The sequence below is a fragment of the Ranitomeya variabilis genome, chromosome 6, assembly GCF_051348905.1.
Source record: "Ranitomeya variabilis isolate aRanVar5 chromosome 6, aRanVar5.hap1, whole genome shotgun sequence".
Lineage (NCBI taxonomy): Eukaryota > Metazoa > Chordata > Amphibia > Anura > Dendrobatidae > Ranitomeya > Ranitomeya variabilis.
This window is the reverse complement of record NC_135237.1, coordinates 570822394-570843697: the sequence shown is the minus strand read 5'-3', so window position 1 is coordinate 570843697 and position 21304 is coordinate 570822394. Positions and strand designations below refer to the sequence as shown.

The window sequence follows — 21304 nt, the reverse complement described above, 5'->3', positions numbered from 1 at the left end:
AAAGCAGATAGCACATAGCCTTTAGGATGAAGTTCCACGAGCGTGCGGCTTTAATTTCACCATTCAAGCAAAAGTTATCTGATTTATTTGGATTACCCTGAACGGAAAACAAACAACATCATCATTGTAAATGTAGATTTATTAGGTCGCTTGATTTAGGAATACCTTAGTAGTAGTTGCGTTGTGTCATCAGGGGATTTGCTCGATTCCCTGACAAGGATGTATTTTTCTAATTCTTGAGTTGCATTAAGTCTAGGTTTATGTAGCAAAAAATGTCACTTTGTCATTGATACTTTAAAGCCAAAATCTCAAGTCCATAATACACGGCCCATGCTCGCGTCGCAATACCCAGACCCACCGACGAGTCTCCTGAACTGCCTCATATATTCCTGTGAGGCAGTTAGCTCAGGACACAACATCCATCGGTCAGGCCTAGTAGTGTGAACTGATCACGGTCCATGTTTCACAGATACTGACTTTGTTCAAAGACTAGTATTACACACGTAATTGCTTTTACAGTTTGATTGGATTTGCGAATCCTTGAGAATCGTTAATGAGTTGCATTTGTGTTTCCAGCCTTCAAATGTTATACAAAGCTTTGTAATGGTGGATTCACCTGTAGTTTGTGGATTAATTGTTGTGTTCTTCCAGATATGTATTCGAAAGGAATGAGAAATAGAAAGGAAGGACTGAGACTTGTACTCTTTCCTCTATGATGCACTTCTAGCTTTGACTTGAAAAACTGCATGTGTGTTTCCTGTATATTAATAATGTTATACATTTGTCTACTCTACGAATTTATAAAAATTCCAGAATAAATGTTTTCATCCCACAGAAAATCCTGAGGAAGACTTCACATTACCACTAAATTATAAAGTAGAAGATGAAAATATTGCACATCACGCCTCAGGAGACTTTAACGCACATCCAAGACCTCACAATACTGATCTCTCATATAATCCCCCAAGTAATGAGACTTCTACTTGTGACCAATCAAAGCTCATTACAAGACCTGATCAGGAAGGAGGTGTATCTTTTCAATTTGGAGAACAGTTTTTAAAAAGCTCAGATCTTGGTACACACAGAGGAATTCATGTAGGAGAGAAGAAATACTCCTTTTCAGAATTGGGGAAAAGTTTTACTCAAAACCCAGGACTTTATCAACATATATTAAGTCAGACAGGAAAGAAGCCATACTCTTGTTCAGAGTGTGGAAAGTGTTTTGACTATAAATCAGCACTTATTCAACATGAGAGAAGGCACACGGGGGAGAGGCCATTCTCCTGTTCAGAATGTGGGAAATGTTTTACCAAGAAATCAACCCTTACTCAACATGAGAGAATTCATACAGGAGAGAAGCCATATTCATGTTTAGAATGTGGGAAATGTTTTACAAATAAATCAAGTCTTGATACCCATGAGAGAATTCACACAGGCGAAGTGCCGTATTCATGTTCAGTATGTGGGAAAAGTCACACAGTGGTGAAGCCCTTTTCATGTTCACGCTGTTCAAAATGTTTTACGAAAAAAGCAAATCTGGTTAGACATCAGAGAACTCACACAGGAGAAAAGCCGTATTCATGTTCAGAATGTGGGAAATGCTTTCAAGATAGATCAGGTCTTGTTGTTCATGAGAGAATTCACACTGGAGAGAATCTATTTCCATGTCCAGAATGTGGGAAATCTTTCACAAAAAAATCTGAACTTGTAACACATGAAAGAATACACACAGGAGAGAAGCCGTATTCCTGTTCAGAATGTGGGAAATGCTTTACAGTTAAATCAAGTCTTGTTACACATCAAAGAAGTCACACAGGAGAGAAGCCACATTCCTGTTCAGTATGTGGAAAGTGCTTTGCAAATAAATCAGGTCTTGTAACACATAGGAGAACTCACACAGGAGAGAAGCCGTATTCATGCTCATATTGTGGGAGATGCTTTGCAGATAAATCAAGTCATGTTAAACATATGAGAGGTCACACAGGAGAGAAGCCTTATTCATGTTCAGTATGTGGGAGGAAATTTACAAATAAATCATGTCTTGTCACACATGAGAGAATCCACACAGGAGAGAAACCATTTTCATGTTCAGAATGTGGGAAATCTTTTACAAGTAAATCAGATCTTATTAAGCATCAGAGAATCCACACAGGAGAGAAGCCATACTCGTGTTCAATATGTGGAAAATGCTTTACAGATAAATCAGGTAAAATTAAACATGAGAGAAGTCACACTGAAGCGAAGCCAGTTTGATGGTCAGTATGTGTAGTGTAATGTTTTACAGGAAAATAACATGAAACTTATCAGTAGTATTAGACTGGATCTGGAAAACACCCAACTAAGGTCAGCTGTGATCGGGATCCATAGAGGAAATGCGCTATGAATGAATGAACAAAAAAAAAAGTCTTCTTTACTTTCAAAGCATTGAAGCCGTATTGTCACAAAGAACCTTGATTCTTATTACTGTGTTCATTACTTTATGCACACTGCAGTATCATAGTAAAAAAATAAATGTATCGGTGTCCCCATGCATATTTAGTATTTTTTTTACCATATGTGGACATCAATAATTGATCATAAATGTTATGGAATTGTACAAAAAAATGACAATTTAATTTGAAATAATTTGTTAACAAATTCACAGAAATTCTTCTTTCTTGTGTATGAATGCCTACAATGTAAGGGATTAGGTAGCGGAACAGTTGTCCCCTGGGGTAGAGAGGCCTTTCGCAGTCCACATAGCTGGCTCTGATGCTACTGACCGCAGCCATTTATTTTTTGTCTTCAATTGTAATATAAAAAATAAGCAAAAGTAAAAGCTGAGGCTCTAACTTCACATAATGGCTCCTAACAAATGTATTAGAGGCCACATTCAGAACAATAAGTAAAAATTCAAGTAATGCAGACCATACAAGCAGATATGAATGTAATCAGCACCAGCAGCAAACATCGACCTCGAAGGGCCCATGTTCAAGACTTGTTTCTATCCTCCTCCCCCATGTATGTCTGGCTCTACACACGCACAATTACTTGCATGTTCACATTAAACACATATATATAATATGCACTTGCTAAGGTATTACATGTGCAATCATACATTACGCATACAAATAGTATAAAATATATACACAAGCATGTATAAAATGCATACACAAACATCACACAATGACTTTTTTGTGATGCACTTCCTCAGAGGGCGAGAACATTTTTCTTATATTCGTTCATTCATTCATTCATTCATTCATAGTTATAACAGCCAAAACTTTTTTTCATGTAAGTTTCACTATATAACGCCTTTTTTTAACCCCTTTCTGCCATCGGATGGAATAGTACGTACGATGGCAGAACCCCCGCTTTGATGTGGGCTCTGGCGGAGAGCCTACCTCAAAGCCGGGACATGTCAGGTGTCTTGAACAGCTGACATGTGCCCGCAATAGGCGCAGGCGGAATCACGATCCACCTACGCCTATTAACTAGTTATATGCCGCTGTCAAACTCTGACAGTTGCATTTAACAAGTGCTTCCCGCCATCCGGCCGGAAATACGCGCACCGCTGACCCCCGTCACATGATGGGGGGGTTATTGGTGCGTCGGCATGACCACCAGAGGTCTCCTTGAGACCTCTATGGTTATTGATGCCAGATTGCTATGAGCACCACCCTTGGTCGGCGCTCATAGCAATGCTGCAATTCTACTACATAGGAGCGATCTGAGCATTGTCTTTATGTAGCTGAGCCGATCCAGTTGTGTCAGCTTCTAGCATCCCATGGAGGCTATTGAAGCATGGCAAAAGTAAAAAAAAAATGTTTTTAAAAATATGAAAAAACTATATATAAAAGTTCAAATCACCCCCCTTTCGCCCCATTCAAAATAAAACAATGAAAAAAAAAAATCAAACCTACATATATTTGGTATCGCCGCGTTCAGAATCGCCCGATCTATCAATCAAAAAAGGATTAACCTGATCGCTAAACGGTGTAGCGAGGAAAAAAAAGTCAAAACGCCAGAATTACTTTTTTTTTGGTTGCCGCGACATTGCATTACAATGCAATAACGGGTGATTAAAAGAACGTATCTGCACCAAAATGGTATCAATAAAAATGATAGCTCGGCACGCAAAAAATAAGCCCTCACCCGACCCCAGATCACGAAAAATGGAGACGCTACCTTTATCGGAAAATGGCACAATTTTTATTTTTTTTTTTATTTTTTTTTTTAAGCAAAGTTTGGATTTTTTTTTCACCACTTGGATAAAAAAGAACCCAGACATGTTTGGTGTCTATGAACTTGTAATGACCCCGAGAATCATAATATCAGGTCAGTTTTAGCATTTTGTGAACCTAGCAAAAAAGCCAAACAAAAAACAAGTGTGTAATTGCACTTTTTTTGCAATTTCACCACACTTGGAATTTTTTTCCCGTTTTCTAGTACACGACATGGTAAAATCAATGGTATCATTCAAAAGTACAGCTCGTCCCACAAAAAATAAGCCCTCACATGGCCATATTGACGGAAAAATAAAAAAAAGTTATGGTTCTGGGAAGGAGAGGACCGAAAAACACAAAACCGAAAAAAGCTGCGGGGGTTAAAGATGAGTTGTAGGTTTTTGTTTTTTTAGGGGACCACGTTTCCAAAAACTGTTGTGAATGTTACATTTTTATTCACTTTTTAATGAGTCCGATGGAGAAAAATAAAAAAAAATTCAATTTTTACACCATTTACCAATCATCATAAAAAAAACAACTGTTCATTGTTGCACAGGATGTTACGAGTACAGCAATACCAAATATGTCAATGTTATCTACTGGTTTGTGAGATTTATTTTGAAAAATTATTAAAAAGTGATTATTGTAATTTGTTTTTCTTTTTTTAGTAATCTTATTAATGAACCTTAATTGTTTTGTAGGGAGTACTGTTGAGAGCTAAATTTTGAGATTTATGGGTCTAGAGGAACTGGACACAACTATGCCCTTAGGGAGAATAGGAACTGGTTCAGAATTCTCAGAGATGGACAGAAACTTCAGAAGAGCGAGTCTCCATTTATATTTTTAACACCAGGTCTGAATGTTACCACAAAATCTAATCTGAAAAAGAACAGAACTGATCTACCTTGCCTTGAATTCAGGGGGAGATTCATTAAATGGCATGGCGCTCGCTGGCGTACACGGCCCTGACTGGCGAAAGCATCTGCTATCCAGTGTGTGCCGTCACCAGAGATATACACCGGCAGGGGGCTGTCGTACATGTGTGGGGTGAGTTACACCACTATAGTGATGTAACTTATGAGGAACTTGATGGGCCGGAGTGATCACACCCCGTACATGTCCTGCCCGTATTGGCGTAGCTGAACGGGACTGGCTTGTAAACGCCAAAAGTCGTACAAATTTCCTGCAACTGCTGAGTTGTGCCGTAATATTGCGACTAATTACGGTGTTTATGCCGTATTTCTGGAGTACGCACCTTCATGAATCACCCTTCAGTCCCTTAGCGGATTCTAAATAAGTCACATTTTTGTAGTCTATTTTTCCTTCTCAAAGGCCCATGTGATTGCCAACAGTTCCCGATGACAGTTTTCTCTAGGCAGATGGATATCCAAGAAGTATCGTTTCTCCTTGCGGAGAGTGACATGCTAAGCATGCCGAGATGAGGAGACTTAAAGCCGCAATGCTCCTCTGGGTAATATGCATATTGTCGCTTCAGAGAGGAAGAGGACTAGAACTCTAGTGCCACTTACTGGAAGGTATCAATCCTAAAAGTCAATGTCGACCCTTTAACGAGCCTAGTCACATGGCTTAGGATAATAGCCAAACCAGAATCTCAATTTGCAGACATTTGAAAATGTTTGCAAAAAAGCAGGCGCACGGATTGAACTGAGACAGTGCACCTTCTAATAACACTGCTCCAATTCTGGACTCTGAGGTCTAAAGGCTTCAAGTTGGGTTCTACCAATTCCTTAGTAGCTCAGACATATGAAGGGTCCATTTGGAAAGCTCTGCCTGACAAGATATAGGAAGTTTACTTAGGTCATAGATGTAGTGGTAAAATGGGACTAAGATCTAAACTGTAGTTTGTGACAAATTGGTGGCCTTGGACATTGCAGACCCGAGGAGATCGAGCCTGGATTGGGGCAGAACGTCTCGTATGGAAGAGATGGCGAGGGGCTGAGTCTTCCCTCTGAGAGGCTACAGCCCTACGCCGATGATCAGTACGATGTTCCTCAGCAGCACCTCAGCCTTGGCATTGTGATATTATTATAATCTCCACAGTCAGGATCGTCACAAAAGGAGCCCACGGCCACAAAGAAGAGTCACCCTGCAGTAAGGGAATAACAAATCCCACACATAGCTGTTAGAAGCAGAGAGTTGTAGGCTAATAAAGGACATAACGGGGAGTGGTCAGCAGGGAACTACAAGTACCAGCATGTCTAGGCTGTTATGAGAGTCCTGGACATGCAGCGAGGAGTCAGACTTTAAGTTTTGACTTCAGAAAGATTTTAATGGACTCAGAAAGAGGGTAGGTGTAATACTATTGTAGGAACTCGAGGATTCTGATAGCATGGGGCAATGAACAGACAGAGACGGGTTTCTTTAGTGCAAATAGTGTATTTGTACAACAGCAATAACACCCAAAACAATATACTGATAACCCACAGTGTCCTGGAATGAAACAAGTCCTTGAAACATATACCGCAAATCGGCAGAGTTCTTAAGGCACAGTCCTCAGCAAGGTGATCAAAAGGTGAGTGTGACGGGTGACGTGGTGCAGATCCAAACACTGTCGGTACAGAAAGAGTCAGATCCAGGTATGAAGTAAACACAGGGAAGTCCAGAACAAGTCCACAAGTTCATCCCAGGTGTGATTGAACACGGGTAAGTCCAGAACAAGTCCACAAGTTCATCCCAGGTGTGGCATAAACACGGGTAAGTCCAGAAACTAGTTCACAAGTTGATCCCATATGTGACATAAACACGGGTAAGTTCAGAAACGGGTTCACCTTTAAGTATTATACTGGTGTTGTTTCCAACAGCTCCCTCCAGGGAGAGTGAAGGATTAAGTAACAACACTCCGTCCCAAAACAAAGTCCAGAAACATAGTTCAAAAACACAGTTCTTACCAGAAGGAGTGAACCGAGGGTTAAGTTCCAAGTCAGCAGACTAATGATAACCTAGAGAGTGTAGCTTACATATGCAGGGAATGTCCAGAGCCAGAGGTAGAGACACACTCAGAACCAGCAGCTGAGCTGAAGGAGAACAGAATCAGAATACTCCAGCAAAGAAACTGACACCTGACCCGGGTTTTAAAAAAACGAACAGGAAGTAGGGCAGACAAAAACAGCAAACTCCATCTTAACAAAGGGCAAAATCATTCACAAGGTGACTTGGAAAACCTGGATTACTGACAGTAGGAAAGGTCCAATGACCAGATGTTCTAAAGGACAGAAATGTCAAAGAAGGATGGGAGATTTTGCTTAATGATATTGGGGCCATAAATGATGATAAATTGAGTGTGGGGGAAACAAATAATGAATTGAGGATGGGGGTGGGAGAAAGAGGACATAACAATGAATTGGAGCTGGGGGCCATGTAAATATAATGAATCAAAGAATCGGGAAGGCGATGGAGAAGCGTTGAGGATGCAGTGACTGGTAATGAAATGTGGAAAGAGTACGGGGGCTAATTAATTTACATATTTATTAGGTGGAGAAAGTGGCTATGTATAGATAATGGGGGCACAGTGATGGGTTTAATTTATATTTGGAACATTGGGTTACATAATAACAAATTATATATTAATGGTAGGTGCACGTCTGTATTTAGCTGTGTACTGTAGAAGTTTGAGAAAGTGAGGAATGTGCTCTAGAATCTGTGCTCTAGATAACTGCGTTATTTTCTGCAGAGACAAGTCCTGACTGAAAGAAGTGATGGCAGTCTGCGCTGGATATAGAAAAAAGAAAGATGAAGGACGTTAGCTAGAGACGTCACCAGTGCGTCAGTGTATTATCTGCACACTGACACTATACACTGTATACTATATACAGAGCTCCTGTGTATAATGTCACTGGTGATCCATATATTACCTGTACACTGACACTATACACAGAGCTGCGTATAATGTCACTGGTGATCACTGTATTACCTGTACTCGAATACTATACAGAGGTACTGTGTATAATATCACTGATGATCACTGTATTACCTGTACACTGACCCTATATACAGAGCTCCTGTGTATAATGTCACTGGTAATCCCTATATTACCTGTACACTGACACTACAATTGTGGCCAAAAGTATTCACACCCCTGCAGTTCTGTCAGATAATACTCAGTTTCTTCCTGAAAATGATTGCAAACACAAATTATTTGTTATTATTATCTTCATTTAATTTGTCTTAAATTAAAAAACACAAAAAGAATTGTCCTAAAGCCAAATTAGATATAATTCCACACCAAACATAAAAAAGGGGGTGGACAAAAGTATTGGCACTGTTCGAAAAATCATGTGATGCTTCTCTAATTAGTGTAATTAACAGCACCTGTAACTTCCCTGTGGCACCTAACAGGTGTTGGCAATAACTAAATCACACTTGCAGCCAGTTGACATGGATTAACGTTGACTCAACCTCTGTCCTGTGTCCTTGTGTGTACCACATTGAGCATGGAGAAAAGAAAGAAGATCAAAGAACTGTCTGAGGACTTGAGAAACCAAATTGTGAGGAAGCATGAGCAATCTCAAGGCTACAAGTCCATCTCCCAAGACCTGAATGTTCCTGTGTCCACCGTGCGCAGTGTCATCAAGAAGTGTAAAGCCCATGGCACTGTGGCTAACCTCCCTAGATGTGGATGGAAAAGAAAAATTGACAAGAGATTTCAACGCAAGATTGTGCGGATGTTGATTAAAGAACCTCGACTAACATCCAAACAAGTTCAAGCTGCCCTGCAGTCCGAGGGTACAACAGTGTCAACCCGTACTATCCGTCGGCGTCTGAGTGAAAAGGGACTGTATGGTAGGAGACCCAGGAAGACCCCACTTCTTACCCCGAGACATAAAAAAGCCAGGCTGGAGTTTGCCAAAACTTACCTGAAAAAGCCTAAAACGTTTTGGAAGAATGTTCTCTGGTCAGATGAGACAAAAGTAGAGCTTTTTGGGCAATGGCATCAACATAGAGTTTACAGGAGAAAAAAAGAGGCACTCAAAGAAAAGAACACGGTCAATACAGTCAAACATGGTGGAGGTTCCCTGATGTTTTGGGGTTGCTTTGCTGCCTCTGGCACTGGACTGCTTGACCGTGTGCATGGCATTATGAAGTCTGAAGACTACCAACAAATTTTGCAGCATAATGTAGGGCCCAGTGTGAGAAAGCTGGGTCTCCCTCAGAGGTCATGGGTCTTCCAGCAGGACAATGACCCAAAACACACTTCAAAAAGCACTAGAAAATGGTTTGAGAGAAAGCACTGGAGTCTTCTAAGGTGGCCAGCAATGAGTCCAGACCTGAATCCCATAGAACACCTGTGGAGAGATCTAAAAATGGCAGTTTGGAGAAGGCACCCTTCAAATAAAAGGGACCTGGAACAGTTTGCCAAAGAAGAATGGTCTAAAATTCCAGCAGAGCATTGTAAGAAACTCATTGATGGTTACCGGTTATTTTGGCTAAAGGTTGTGCAACCAAGTATTAGGCTGAGGGTGCCAATACTTTTGTCTGGCCCATTTTTGGAGTTTTGTGTGAAATGATCAATGTTTTGCTTCATTCTCTTTTGTGTTTTTTCATTTAAGACAAATTAAATGAAGCTAATAATACCAAATAATTTGTGATTGCAATCATTTTCAGGAAGAAACTGAGTATTATCTGACAGAATTGCAGGGGTGTCAATACTTTTGGCCACAACTGTATATACAGAGCTCCTGTATAAATGTCACTGGTGATCACTGTATTACCTGTACACTGACACTATATACAGAGCTGTACTGTGTATAATGTCACTGGTGATCACTATATTACCTGCACACTGACTATATACAGAGCTGTGTATGTCACTGGTGATCACTATTACCTCTACACTGACACTATATACAGAGCTCCTGTGTATAATGTCACTGGTGATCCCTGTATTATCTGTACACTGACACTATATACAGAGCTCTTGTGTATGTCACCGGTGATCCCTGTATTACCTGTACACTGACAGTATATATAGAACTCCTGTGTTTAAAGTCACCTGTGATCACTATATTACCTGTACACTATACACTATATACAGAGCTCCTGTGTATAATGTCACTGGTGATCACTATTACCTGTACACTGACACTATATACAAAGCTCTTGTGTATAATGTCACTGGTGATCCCTGTATTACCTGTACACTGACACTATATACAGAGCTCTCATGTATAATGTCACTGGTGATCCCTTTATTACCTGTACTCGAACACTATACAGAGCTCCTGTGTATAATGTCACTGGTGATCCCTGTATTACCTGTACACTGACACTATATACATAGCTCTCATGTATAATGTCACTGGTGATCCCTTTATTACCTGTACTCGAACACTATACAGAGCTCCTGTGTATAATGTCACTGGTGATCCCTGTATTACCTGTACACTGACACTATATACAGAGCTCCTGTGTATAATATCACTGGTGATCACTGTATTACCTGTACACTATACACTATATACAGAGCTCCTGTGTATAATATCACTGGTGATCACTGTATTACCTGTACCCGATAGTATATACAGAGCTGTATGTGGTTTTATTGGTCATTTAAAAAAACGTATGTGACACATTCCCTTAAAGAAAAATAAATAAAAATATACCTAAAAAGAGTATTGGATATTTTAAGAAATCTTTAATCGGTTACAGTAGAGTAGGGCACAGGCCAAAAGAGTCTACCTTGTCATGGTGGCAGGCTTAAAAAATATTTTAGCCAAAACAATAGCTTATGGCTATGTGTGTGATGTGGTGTTCCATGGGAACTATGAATGTATAATTGGTGAGGACGTGGTGCAGAAGTGGAGTTTTTCTAAGAGGGGCTAAAAAGCTCAAATACTCGTTACTCAAACCAAGCAATTCCTAATGCTCATTTCGAGTAAAAAGTATAATGGAAGTCAATGGGAAATCCGAACATTTTTCATGAAGACCCAACAAGGTGGTCTGAGGGCAGTGAAAATGTTGAAATGAATGGAAAAAGTTCTGAATGGAAGGAGAACAGCATGGGGAAGACCTCTGGAAGCATCTATGACCCCCAGATTGCTGCTGGGAACAATGGGGTCACGCTTTTACTTCACTTTAAGGACTGAAAATAAAACATTCAAAAAAAATTAACAAACATTCCTTCCTGTATAATGACTTGTATATAATGCAAAATAAAAAAAAAAAGATTTTAATAAATAATTTAACCCCTTAGTGACAGAGCCAATTTGGTACTTAATGACCGGGCCAATTTTTACAATTCTTACCAGTGTAAATTTAAGAGGCTATAACTCTGGAACGCTTTATCGGATCCCGCTGATTCTGAGATTGTTTTTTCGTGACATGTTGTACTTCAAGTTAGTGGTAACATTTCTTCGATATTACTTGCGATTATTTATGAAAAAAATGGAAATATGGCGAAAATTTTTAAAATTTTGCAATTTTCAAACTTTGTATTTTTATGCCCTTAAATCAGAGAGATATGTCACAAAAAATAGTTAATAAATAACATTTCTCACATGTCTACTTTACATCAGCACAATTTTGGAAACAATTTTTTTTTTTGTTAGGGAGTTATAAGGGTTAAAAGTTGACCAGCAATTTCTCATTTTTACAACACCATGTTTTTTTTAGGGACCACATCACCTTTGAAGTGATTTTGAGGGGTCTATATGATAGAAAATAACCAAGTGTGACACCATTCTAAAAACTGCACCCCTCAAGCTGCTCAAAACCACATTCAAGAAGTTTATTAACCCTTTACGTACTTCACAGGAACTAAAACAATGTGGAAGAAAAAAATGAACATTTTACTTTTTTTTGCAAACATTTTACTTCAGAACCATTTTTTTTAATTTTCACAAGTGTAAAAACAGAAATTTAACCACAAATTTTGTTGTGCAATTTTTCCTGAGTACGCAGATACCCCATATGTGGAGGTAAACCACTGTTTGGGCGCACCGCAGAGCTTGGAAGTGAAGGAGCACCGTTTGACTGTTTCAATGCAGAATTGGCTGGAATTGAGATCGGACGCCATGTCGCGTTTGGAGAGCCCCTAATGTGCCTAAACAGTGGAAACCCCCCACAAGTGACACAATTTTGGAAACTAGACCCCCCAAGGAACTTATCTAGATGTGTGGTGAGCACTTTGAACCCCCAAGTGCTTCACAGAAGTTTATAACGTAGAGCCGTGAAAATAAAAAATCTCATTTTTTCTACAAAAATGATCTTTTTGCCCCCAAATTTTTATTTTCACAAGGGTAACAGGAGAAATTAGACCACAAAAGTTGTTGTGCAATTTCTCCTGAGTACGTCGATACCCCATATGTGGAGGTAAACCACTGTTTGGGCGCACCGCAGAGCTTGGAAGTGAAGGAGCACCGTTTGACTTTTTCAATGCAGAATTGGCTGGAATTGAGATCGGATGCCATGTCGCGTTTGGAGAGTCCCTGATGTGCCTAAACAGTGGAAACCCCCCACAAGTGATACCATTTTGGAAACTAGACCCCTTAAGGAACTTATCTAGATGTGTGGTGAGCACTTTGAACCCCCAAGTGCTTCACAGAAGTTTATAACGTAGAGCCGTGAAAATAAAAAATCTCATTTTTTCTACAAAAATGATCTTTTTGCCCCCAAATTTTTATTTTCACAAGGGTAACAGGAGAAATTAGACCACAAAAGTTGTTGTGCAATTTCTCCTGAGTACGTCGATACCCCATATATGGGGGTAAACCACTGTTTGGGCGCACCGCAGAGCTTGGAAGAGAAGGAGTGTCGTTTTACTTTTTCAATGTAGAATTGGCTGGAATTGAGATCGGACGCCATGTCACGTTTGGAGAGCCGCTGATGTGCCTAAACAGTAGAGACCCCCCACATGTGACACCATTTTGGAAACTAGACCCCTTAAGGAACTTATCTAGATGTGTGGTGAGCACTTTAAACCCCCAGGTGCTTCACAGAAGTTTATAACGTAGAGCCGTGAAAATAAAAAAATCGCATTTTTTCTACATTTTTGCCTCCAAATTTTTATTTTACCAAGGGTAACAGGAGAAAATGGACCCCAGAAGCTGTTGTACAATTTGTCTTGAGTACGCCGACACCCCATATGTGGGGGTAAACCACTGTTTGGGCGCATGGCTGAGCTCGGAAGCAAAGGAGCGCCATTTGACTTTCCAATGCAAAATTGACTGGAATTGAGATCGGACGCCATGTCGCGTTTGGAGAGCCCCTGATGTGCCTAAACAGCAGAAACCCCCCAAAAGTGACCCCATTTTGGAAACTAGACCCCCCATGGAACTTATCTAGATGTGTAGTGAGAACTTTGAATGCCCAAGTGCATCACAGAAGTTTATAATGCAGAGTCGTGAAAATAAAAAATATATATTTTTTAACAATAAAGATTTTTTAGCCCCCAAGTTTTTATTTTCACAAGGGTAACAAGAGAAATTGGACCCCAAAAGTTGTTGTCCAATTTGTCCTGAGTATGCTGGTACCCCATATGTGGGGGTAAACCACTGTTTGGGCGCACGGCAGAGCTCGGAAGGGAAGGAGTGCCATTTTGGAATGCAGACTTTGATAGAATTGTCTGCGGGCATTATGTTGCCTTTGCAGACCCCTAATGTACCTAAACAGTAGAAACCCCCAACAAGTGACCCCATTTTGGAAAATAGACCCCCCAAGGAACTTATCTAGATATGTGGTGAGAACTTTGAATGCCCAAGTGCTTCACAGAAGTTTATAATGCAGAGTAGTGAAAATAAAAAATATTTTTTTTCCCACAAAAAAGATTTTTTTAGCCCCAAAATTTTTATTTTCACAAGTGTAACAAGAGAAATTGGACCCCAAAAGTTGTTGTCCAATTTGTCCTGAGTATGCTGGTACCCCATATGTGGGGGTAAACCACTGTTTGGGCGCACGGCAGAGCTCGGAAGGGAAGGAGCGCCATTTTGGAATGCAGACTTTGATAGAATTGTCTGCGGGCATTATGTTGCGTTTGCAGACCCCTAATGTACCTAAACAGTAGAAACCCCCACAAGTGACCAAATTTTGGAAACTAGACCCCCTAAGGAACTTATCTAGATATGTGGTGAGAACTTTGAAAGCTCAAGTGCTTCACAGAAATTTATAATGCAGAGTAGTGAAAATAAAAAAATATATTTTTTTCCAACAAAAAAGATTTTTAGCCCCCAAGTTTTTATTTTCACAAGGGTAACAGGAGAAATTGGACCCCAAAAGTTGTTGTCCAATTTATCCCGAGTACGCTGATGCCCCATATGTGGGGGTAAACCACTGTTTGGGCGCACGGCAGAGCTCAGAAGGGAGGGAGTACCATTTGACTTTTTTAGCGCAAAATTGGCTGTCGTGTTTGGAGACCCCCTGATGTACCTAAACAGTGGAAACCCCCCAATTCTAACTCCAACCCTAACCCCAACACACCCCTAACCCTAATCTCAACCCGATCCATAATCCTAATCACAACCCTAACGATAATCACAACCCTAACCCCAAAACAGCCCTAATCTCAACCCTAACCATAACCCTAAACAAAACCCTAAATCCAACACACCCCTAACCCTAATCCCAACCCTAACCCTAATCCCAACCCTAATCCCAAACGTAACACTAATCCCAACCCTAATCCAAACCCTAACCCTAATCCCAACTCTAACCCTAACTTTAGCCCCAACCCTAACTTTAGCCCCAACCCTAACCATAACTTTAGCCCCCGTCGTCACAAAAAAAGTTCAATGTAACCTTTTTTTTGTACGTCGCGTCCGCCATTTCCGCGGATGCGTGGCCGTAACTCTGCCCCCTCCTCCCCAGGACATAGACTGGGCAGCGGATGCGTTGAAAAACTGCATCCGCTGCCCACGTTGTGCACAATTTTCACAAAGTGCGTCGGTACATCGGGCCGACGCATTGCGACCGCCCCGTACTGATGCAAGTGTGAAAGAAGCCTAAGGCTACTTTCACACTAGCGTCGTACTCGGCCCATCGCAGTGTGTCGGGCCGACGTACCGACGCTAGCGTTGTAAGCGCCGCACAACGGGTGCAGCGGATGCTGTTTTTTCAACGCATCCGCTGCCCCATTGTGAGGTGCGGGGAGGCGGGGGTGGAGTTCCGGCCACGCATGCGCGGTCGGAAATGGCGGACACGTCGCACAAAAAAGTTACATGTAGTTTTTTTTGCGTCGACGGTCCGCCGAAGCACGACGCATCCGTCGCACGACGGATGCGACATGTGGCAATCTGTCGCAATGCGTCGCTAATGCAAGCCAATGGAGAAAAAACGCATCCTGCAAGCACTTTTGCAGGATGCGTTTTTTCTCCAACGACGCATTGCGACGGAAGCCAAAAAACGCTAGTGTGAAAGTAGCCTAACCCTAGCCCTAATCCTAACCCTAAATTTAGCCCCAACCCTAACCCTAACCCTAACTCTAACCCTAACCCTAACTCTAACCCTAACCCTAACTCTAACCCTAACCCTAACTCTAACCCTAACTCTAACCCTAACTCTAACCCTAACTCTAACCCTAACCCTAATTTTAGCCCCAACTTGTCTTCTCCTGCCGGCCGGCAGATGGCAGCAGATGGCGGGCGCACTGCGCATGCGCCCGCCATGATGAAAAAGCCGGCTGGCAGGAGAAGACAGAAGAGGACCCAGGGACCCCGGGTGAGTATGATAGGGTCCCCGAATCCCCCTATTTCTCTGTCCTCTGATGTGCGATCACATCAGAGGACAGAGAAATAACTGATCGCTTTTTTTTTTTTTTTTGCGGTCGCCGGTAAACTGTTAATTACCGGCGATCGCAAAGCAGGGGTCGGTGCAAACCGACCCCGATCATGTTCTTTGGGGTCTCGGCTACCCCCGGCAGCCGAGACCCCAAAGAACATCCGGGTGCCGGGCGGCGGGCGCACTGCGCGTGCGCCCGCCATTTTTTCCCGGAAAAAAGATGGCGGCGCCCATGGGGAGACACGAGGAGCACCGGGGGAGGTAGGTAAGTATTGGGGGGCTATTGGGGGCCATCGGGGACCACATTTCTCTGTCCTCCGATGTGCGATCACATCGGAGGACAGAGAAATTAAACGGCAAATCGCGTTTTTTTTTTTTTGTTGCGACCGCCGGTAAACGGTTAATTACCGGCGATCGCAACTCGGGGGTCGGTAAAAACCCCCCGAATCATGTTCTCTGGGGTCTCGGCTACCCTCGGCAACCGAGACCCCAGAGAAAATCCGACTCTGGGGGGCGCTATTCACTTTTTCCACAGCGCCGTTAATTAACGGCGCTGTGGATTAAGTACCCTTAGCGGCCGCCGTTAAAAGGCGTATCGGCGGTCGTTAAGGGGTTAAGTAAAGTAAAATTTACATTTTTTTTTAGAAAAAATTGGATATTTCGGTGTAATTTATGAAGGAAGCAAGAACTGACAAAAATATGATGGAAGAGGGACTCAAATATGCCCCGTATTAGACATAAAGGAGGCCTCATACACATTCTGTTGAAATTGTCATGTATCGGTCTCCTAGACTCATAAATGCTATGCACTAAGTGCAAATCCTGCCAAAAATTACAAGCAAGGTCATCCATACACCCTTCAAGGCACCAACTCTAGTACCTCATTCAAATATTGTGAATTAAGTGTAGTTGTAGTACTCACACACTCACAAAGGCTAGGCACAGAGTGCAAAGCCAGGAAAAAATTATAAGCACGCTCATCCAAAGACCCTTGAAGGCAACAACTGGAGGGCCTTATTAAAATATTAAGAAAGTGTAGTTGATGTGCTCCTACACTCCTAAAGGCTCCGAACAAAGTGCAAGCTATGAAAAAATGATAAGGAGGTTAATACAGTCACCCATAGACCCTTGAAGGCAAAAAGCGGAGGGCCTCATTAAAAATTTTTGAACATGTAGTTGATGAACTCCTACACTCATAAAGGATTTGCACAAAGTGCAAAGCCAAGACAAAATTATAAGTATGGTCATCCATTGATCCTTGAAATCAACACCTGTCAAGCTTTCTTAAAATATTGAAGATTAAAAACATTTTATGTGCTGCTGTCATCTGGTGGTGTGGAAATGTTAGGGCTAATCCAAGCTTTGTTCATTTTTATCGGAGTAAGCCTGTCAGCACTTTCTGCTGACCGACAAAAGTGTTTGTGTATTTTGAATCCCCACCCGACGGTGCTAAAAAATGTTTAGACAAGACCCTAGAGGCAGAGCAGCAGAACACCTCCAAGGCATGGTAGAGGAACAGCTCATCCTTAGTTATGTGGAACCCTGCATGTGACGCTTCAGGAGAAACTCATAAGGTTTCACACGTTGTCGATCGATCGGAGACAAGGGCACACAAGTCTGTCAGGAAACTCTACAAGAGTGGGGTGAAATAGTTACATGGGAATTTCTTGAAAACAATAGAATACCACCAAAAATAGAAATACCCAAACACACGAATACGTAACATGAAAATAATGAAATCTTTATTACGCACGGTATAAAAACATTAGATAAAAAAACAAAGGGGAAAATTTCAACAAAGACAAGTTTATATATAATTATATCTATAATATAGTCTCTGAGGAAGCGGAGGCAGCGAAACGCAGCTGGGAGGGACAGTGGTGAGTGTGGTACCTCAGTGTTTGCTTTCTGGTAGGCCTGGGCAGGAGGTTTTACTCCTTGGCTCAGCATATACTTCTCGCCTGATTGTCCTTCCATGTGATTTTTTGGCTACTTGCTCCGCGTCCTCACATCTCTGTACTGCTCTGCTACATTTGCTGACTTTCTCTTTTTGAGACATTTTTAGCCATAATTTTTGCTTGTATTTTGTATGCACTCTTTCTCCAATCAGCAAATGTGACACATTGTGGTTATTCTTATATTTGGGGGGGGGGAGCAGTTCTTCCTGTCTCTACCTCAAGTTCTGCATTTCTGCACACCACCACTAGATGGCGCCGGTGACTCCTGTCTATCATTACGGACCGTGCTTCTGTGCTGCTCTTTGCTGCAATGTGCCTTCTTTGTCTGATGTGTTCACACTGTGCAGACTAAAGCGCCGGTTACTGTTACATGACGGGATTCTGTGCAGTCCCGGGTCTGAGCTGCAAAGCTATGGAAAGCGCCTCACATGACTGAGGGGGGAGAGGTGAGGCGGGAACTACAAGTCCCAGCAGGTCCAGGATGTACAAATGCGACATCACAGTACGTGATAGGGAGATGAAGGCACTGCAATGAAGAGGGGAACTACAGGTCCCAGCATTTACGAGCTGCCGAGGGCCAGAAAAGGCAAACCGCCCAATGATCTACCCCGACTTCTCCAGGGAAAGAACCGCACGGCACTGGAGCTCCGCCCCTCTCATGTCACGTGATTAGCTCCTCCTGCCAGTTACCACCATTGGGCTCCGCCCACTCACGTGACTTAGCACATGATCATCAATAATCACGTGTCGTCTCCTGTGCGGAGCTCCGCCCCTCACGTCATCACAGGTCCTGCACCCAGAGCAGCGATCCCCAGGTACAGGGAAGGTCCTGCTCGGCTGTGCTGTTTTCTCTCTGTTATCAGCCAGCAGACTATATACAGAGTGTGTGTGTGTATATATTAATGTATATGTGTGTGTGTGTATATAGGTCACAGGAGAGGGGATTGTGCTGTCTTGTGCTCTCTGTTATCAGCCAGCAGACTATATACAGAGTATATATATATATATATATGTGTGTGTGTGTGTGTGTGTGTGTCGGTGACTCCGGCCATGAGGAGGTCACAGGTCACTGTAGAGGGGTCTGCGCTGTTTTCTCGCTGTTATCAGCCAGCAGACTATATACAGAGTGTGTGTGTGTATATATATTAATGTATATGTGTGTGTATGTATATAGGTCACAGGAGAGGGGATTGTGCTGTCTTGTGCTCTCTGTTATCAGCCAGCGGACTATTTCCCGTCATTCAGAGATTTCTATACAAAGTATATATATATATATATGTGTGTGTGTGTCTGTGTATATAGGTCACTGTAGAGGGGTTTGTGCTGTCTTGTTCTGTCTGTTATCAGCCAGCAGACTATATACAGAGTGTATATATATATATATATATGTGTGTGTGTGTCGGTGACTCCGGCCATGAAGGGCCACAGGTCACTGTAGAGGGGTCTGTGCTGTTTTGTCCTCTCTGTTATCAGCCAGCAGACTGTCGTCTGTCCTGGAAATCCCGCATCTCTGATTGGTCGAGGCCGCCAGGCCTCGACCATTCAGCGACGGGCACAGCATGGCGACGATGATGTCATAAAGGTTGCCTCGACCAATCAGCGACGGGCGCAGTCTGCCGTGAATTCTGGAATCATCATTGTCCATATACTATGGGGACATGCATATTCTAGAATACCCGATGTGCTAGAATCGGGCCACAGTCTAGTATAGTATATATATGTATGTGTGTGTGTGTGTGTGTGTGTCGGTGACTCCGGCCATGAAGGGTCACAGGTCACCGTAGAGGGGTCTGTGCTGTTTTGTTCTCTCTGTTATCAGCCAGCAGACTATATACAGAGTATATATATATATATATATATATATATATATATATATATATATATATATATATATATATATATATATATATATATATATATATATATATATATATGTGTGTGTGTGTGTGTGTGTGTGTGTGTGTGTGTGTCGGTGACTCCGGCCATGAAGGGTCACAGGTCACCGTAGAGGGGTCTGTGCTGTTTTGTTCTCTCTGTTATCAGCCAGCAGACTATATACAGAGTATATATATATATATATATATATATATATATATATATATGTGTGTGTGTGTGTGTGTGTGTGTGTGTGTGTGTGTCGGTGACTCCGGCCATGAAGGGTCACAGGTCACCGTAGAGGGGTCTGTGCTGTTTTGTTCTCTCTGTTATCAGCCAGCAGACTATATACAGAGTATATATATATATATATATATATATATATATATATATATATATATATATATATATATATATATATATATATATATGTGTGTGTGTGTGTGTGTGTGTGTGTGTGTCGGTGACTCCGGCCATGAAGGGTCACAGGTCACCGTAGAGGGGTCTGTGCTGTTTTGTTCTCTCTGTTATCAGCCAGCAGACTATATACAGAGTATATATATATATATATATATATATATATATATATATGTGTGTGTGTGTGTGTGTGTCGGTGACTCCGGCCATGAAGGGTCACAGGTCACCGTAGAGGGGTCTGTGCTGTTTTGTTGCCTCCCCGTTATTGCTGTGACGTCTCCGCCCTCCATATAATATATGTATTAGGCCGGTGCGGTCAGTGGCCAGGGTCGGGTCCTCTCCTCAGGACATGTTCCCACGGTCAGTAAACGCTGCGGTTGGACGCTGTGCACTTGTGCATCATCCAGATGTTACAGCATAGTGTATGGATTTCAAGAATCCCCATAGCCACTGTGTGTACAGACGCGTGCGGAGACGGACATGCACCGCGTCTTTCCAGACCGCAGCATGTCTAGTCATCTTGTGGAGACACTCAAGTCTCAGCAAGATAAATGTCCCCGTACAATGTATTGGTCGCGGTGATTCCGCACAGTTCTATGATCACATGTGGAGTCACCTGCGTACAATAGCCGGCAGCAGACCTGTGCTGCGCCCAACGTGCTGCCGATTACTGACCGTGTGCACCGACCCTTACAGCTTCTGGTTACCACAGCCACAAAAGGGGTTAAATGAGCTAAGTACAAGACGGCGCCGACCCTTTCCCCATAGACCCCATCCCCCCACTGCTCACAGCTCAGCCTTCGGCTCTTCACCTGAACTGCTGCGGAACCTCTTTTGCCACATGAAGCTTTAATCAAGCGCTGTCTGCACAATTTGGGCCAAAAGCTGCGTCACGTCCTCTAAGTGTGAACCTGTCCCAGAGTGGAGCCTCTTCCCCAGTGCCTCTCACTGTTCCTCTGCTGTAACTGTAAGGCTGCGTTCACACAAACGTCTGAATTCTCTGGTCGGTCGTGTCTGCAAGGTCGGAGTAGTAAGCCAACCGAGACTGGTGTGTGGGATTTCTCTTCTTCGAGCACATGGACGTTATGATTGGTGAGTGTGCGGTCAGGGTGCATCTGCCAC

General features: G+C 42.4%; 1 protein-coding gene across 1 annotated transcript in view; it reads left to right on the top strand.

Annotated features, from left to right (window-relative positions):
• The window catches only part of LOC143783338 (uncharacterized), a 54164-nt gene that overhangs the window by 18568 nt on the left and 14292 nt on the right, over window positions 1–21304 (top strand). The window contains exon 9 of the mRNA XM_077271741.1: window positions 836–2247. Coding sequence (XP_077127856.1) covers window positions 836–2247 — 1412 coding nt within the window. The remainder of the gene's footprint in view (window positions 1–835; window positions 2248–21304) is intronic.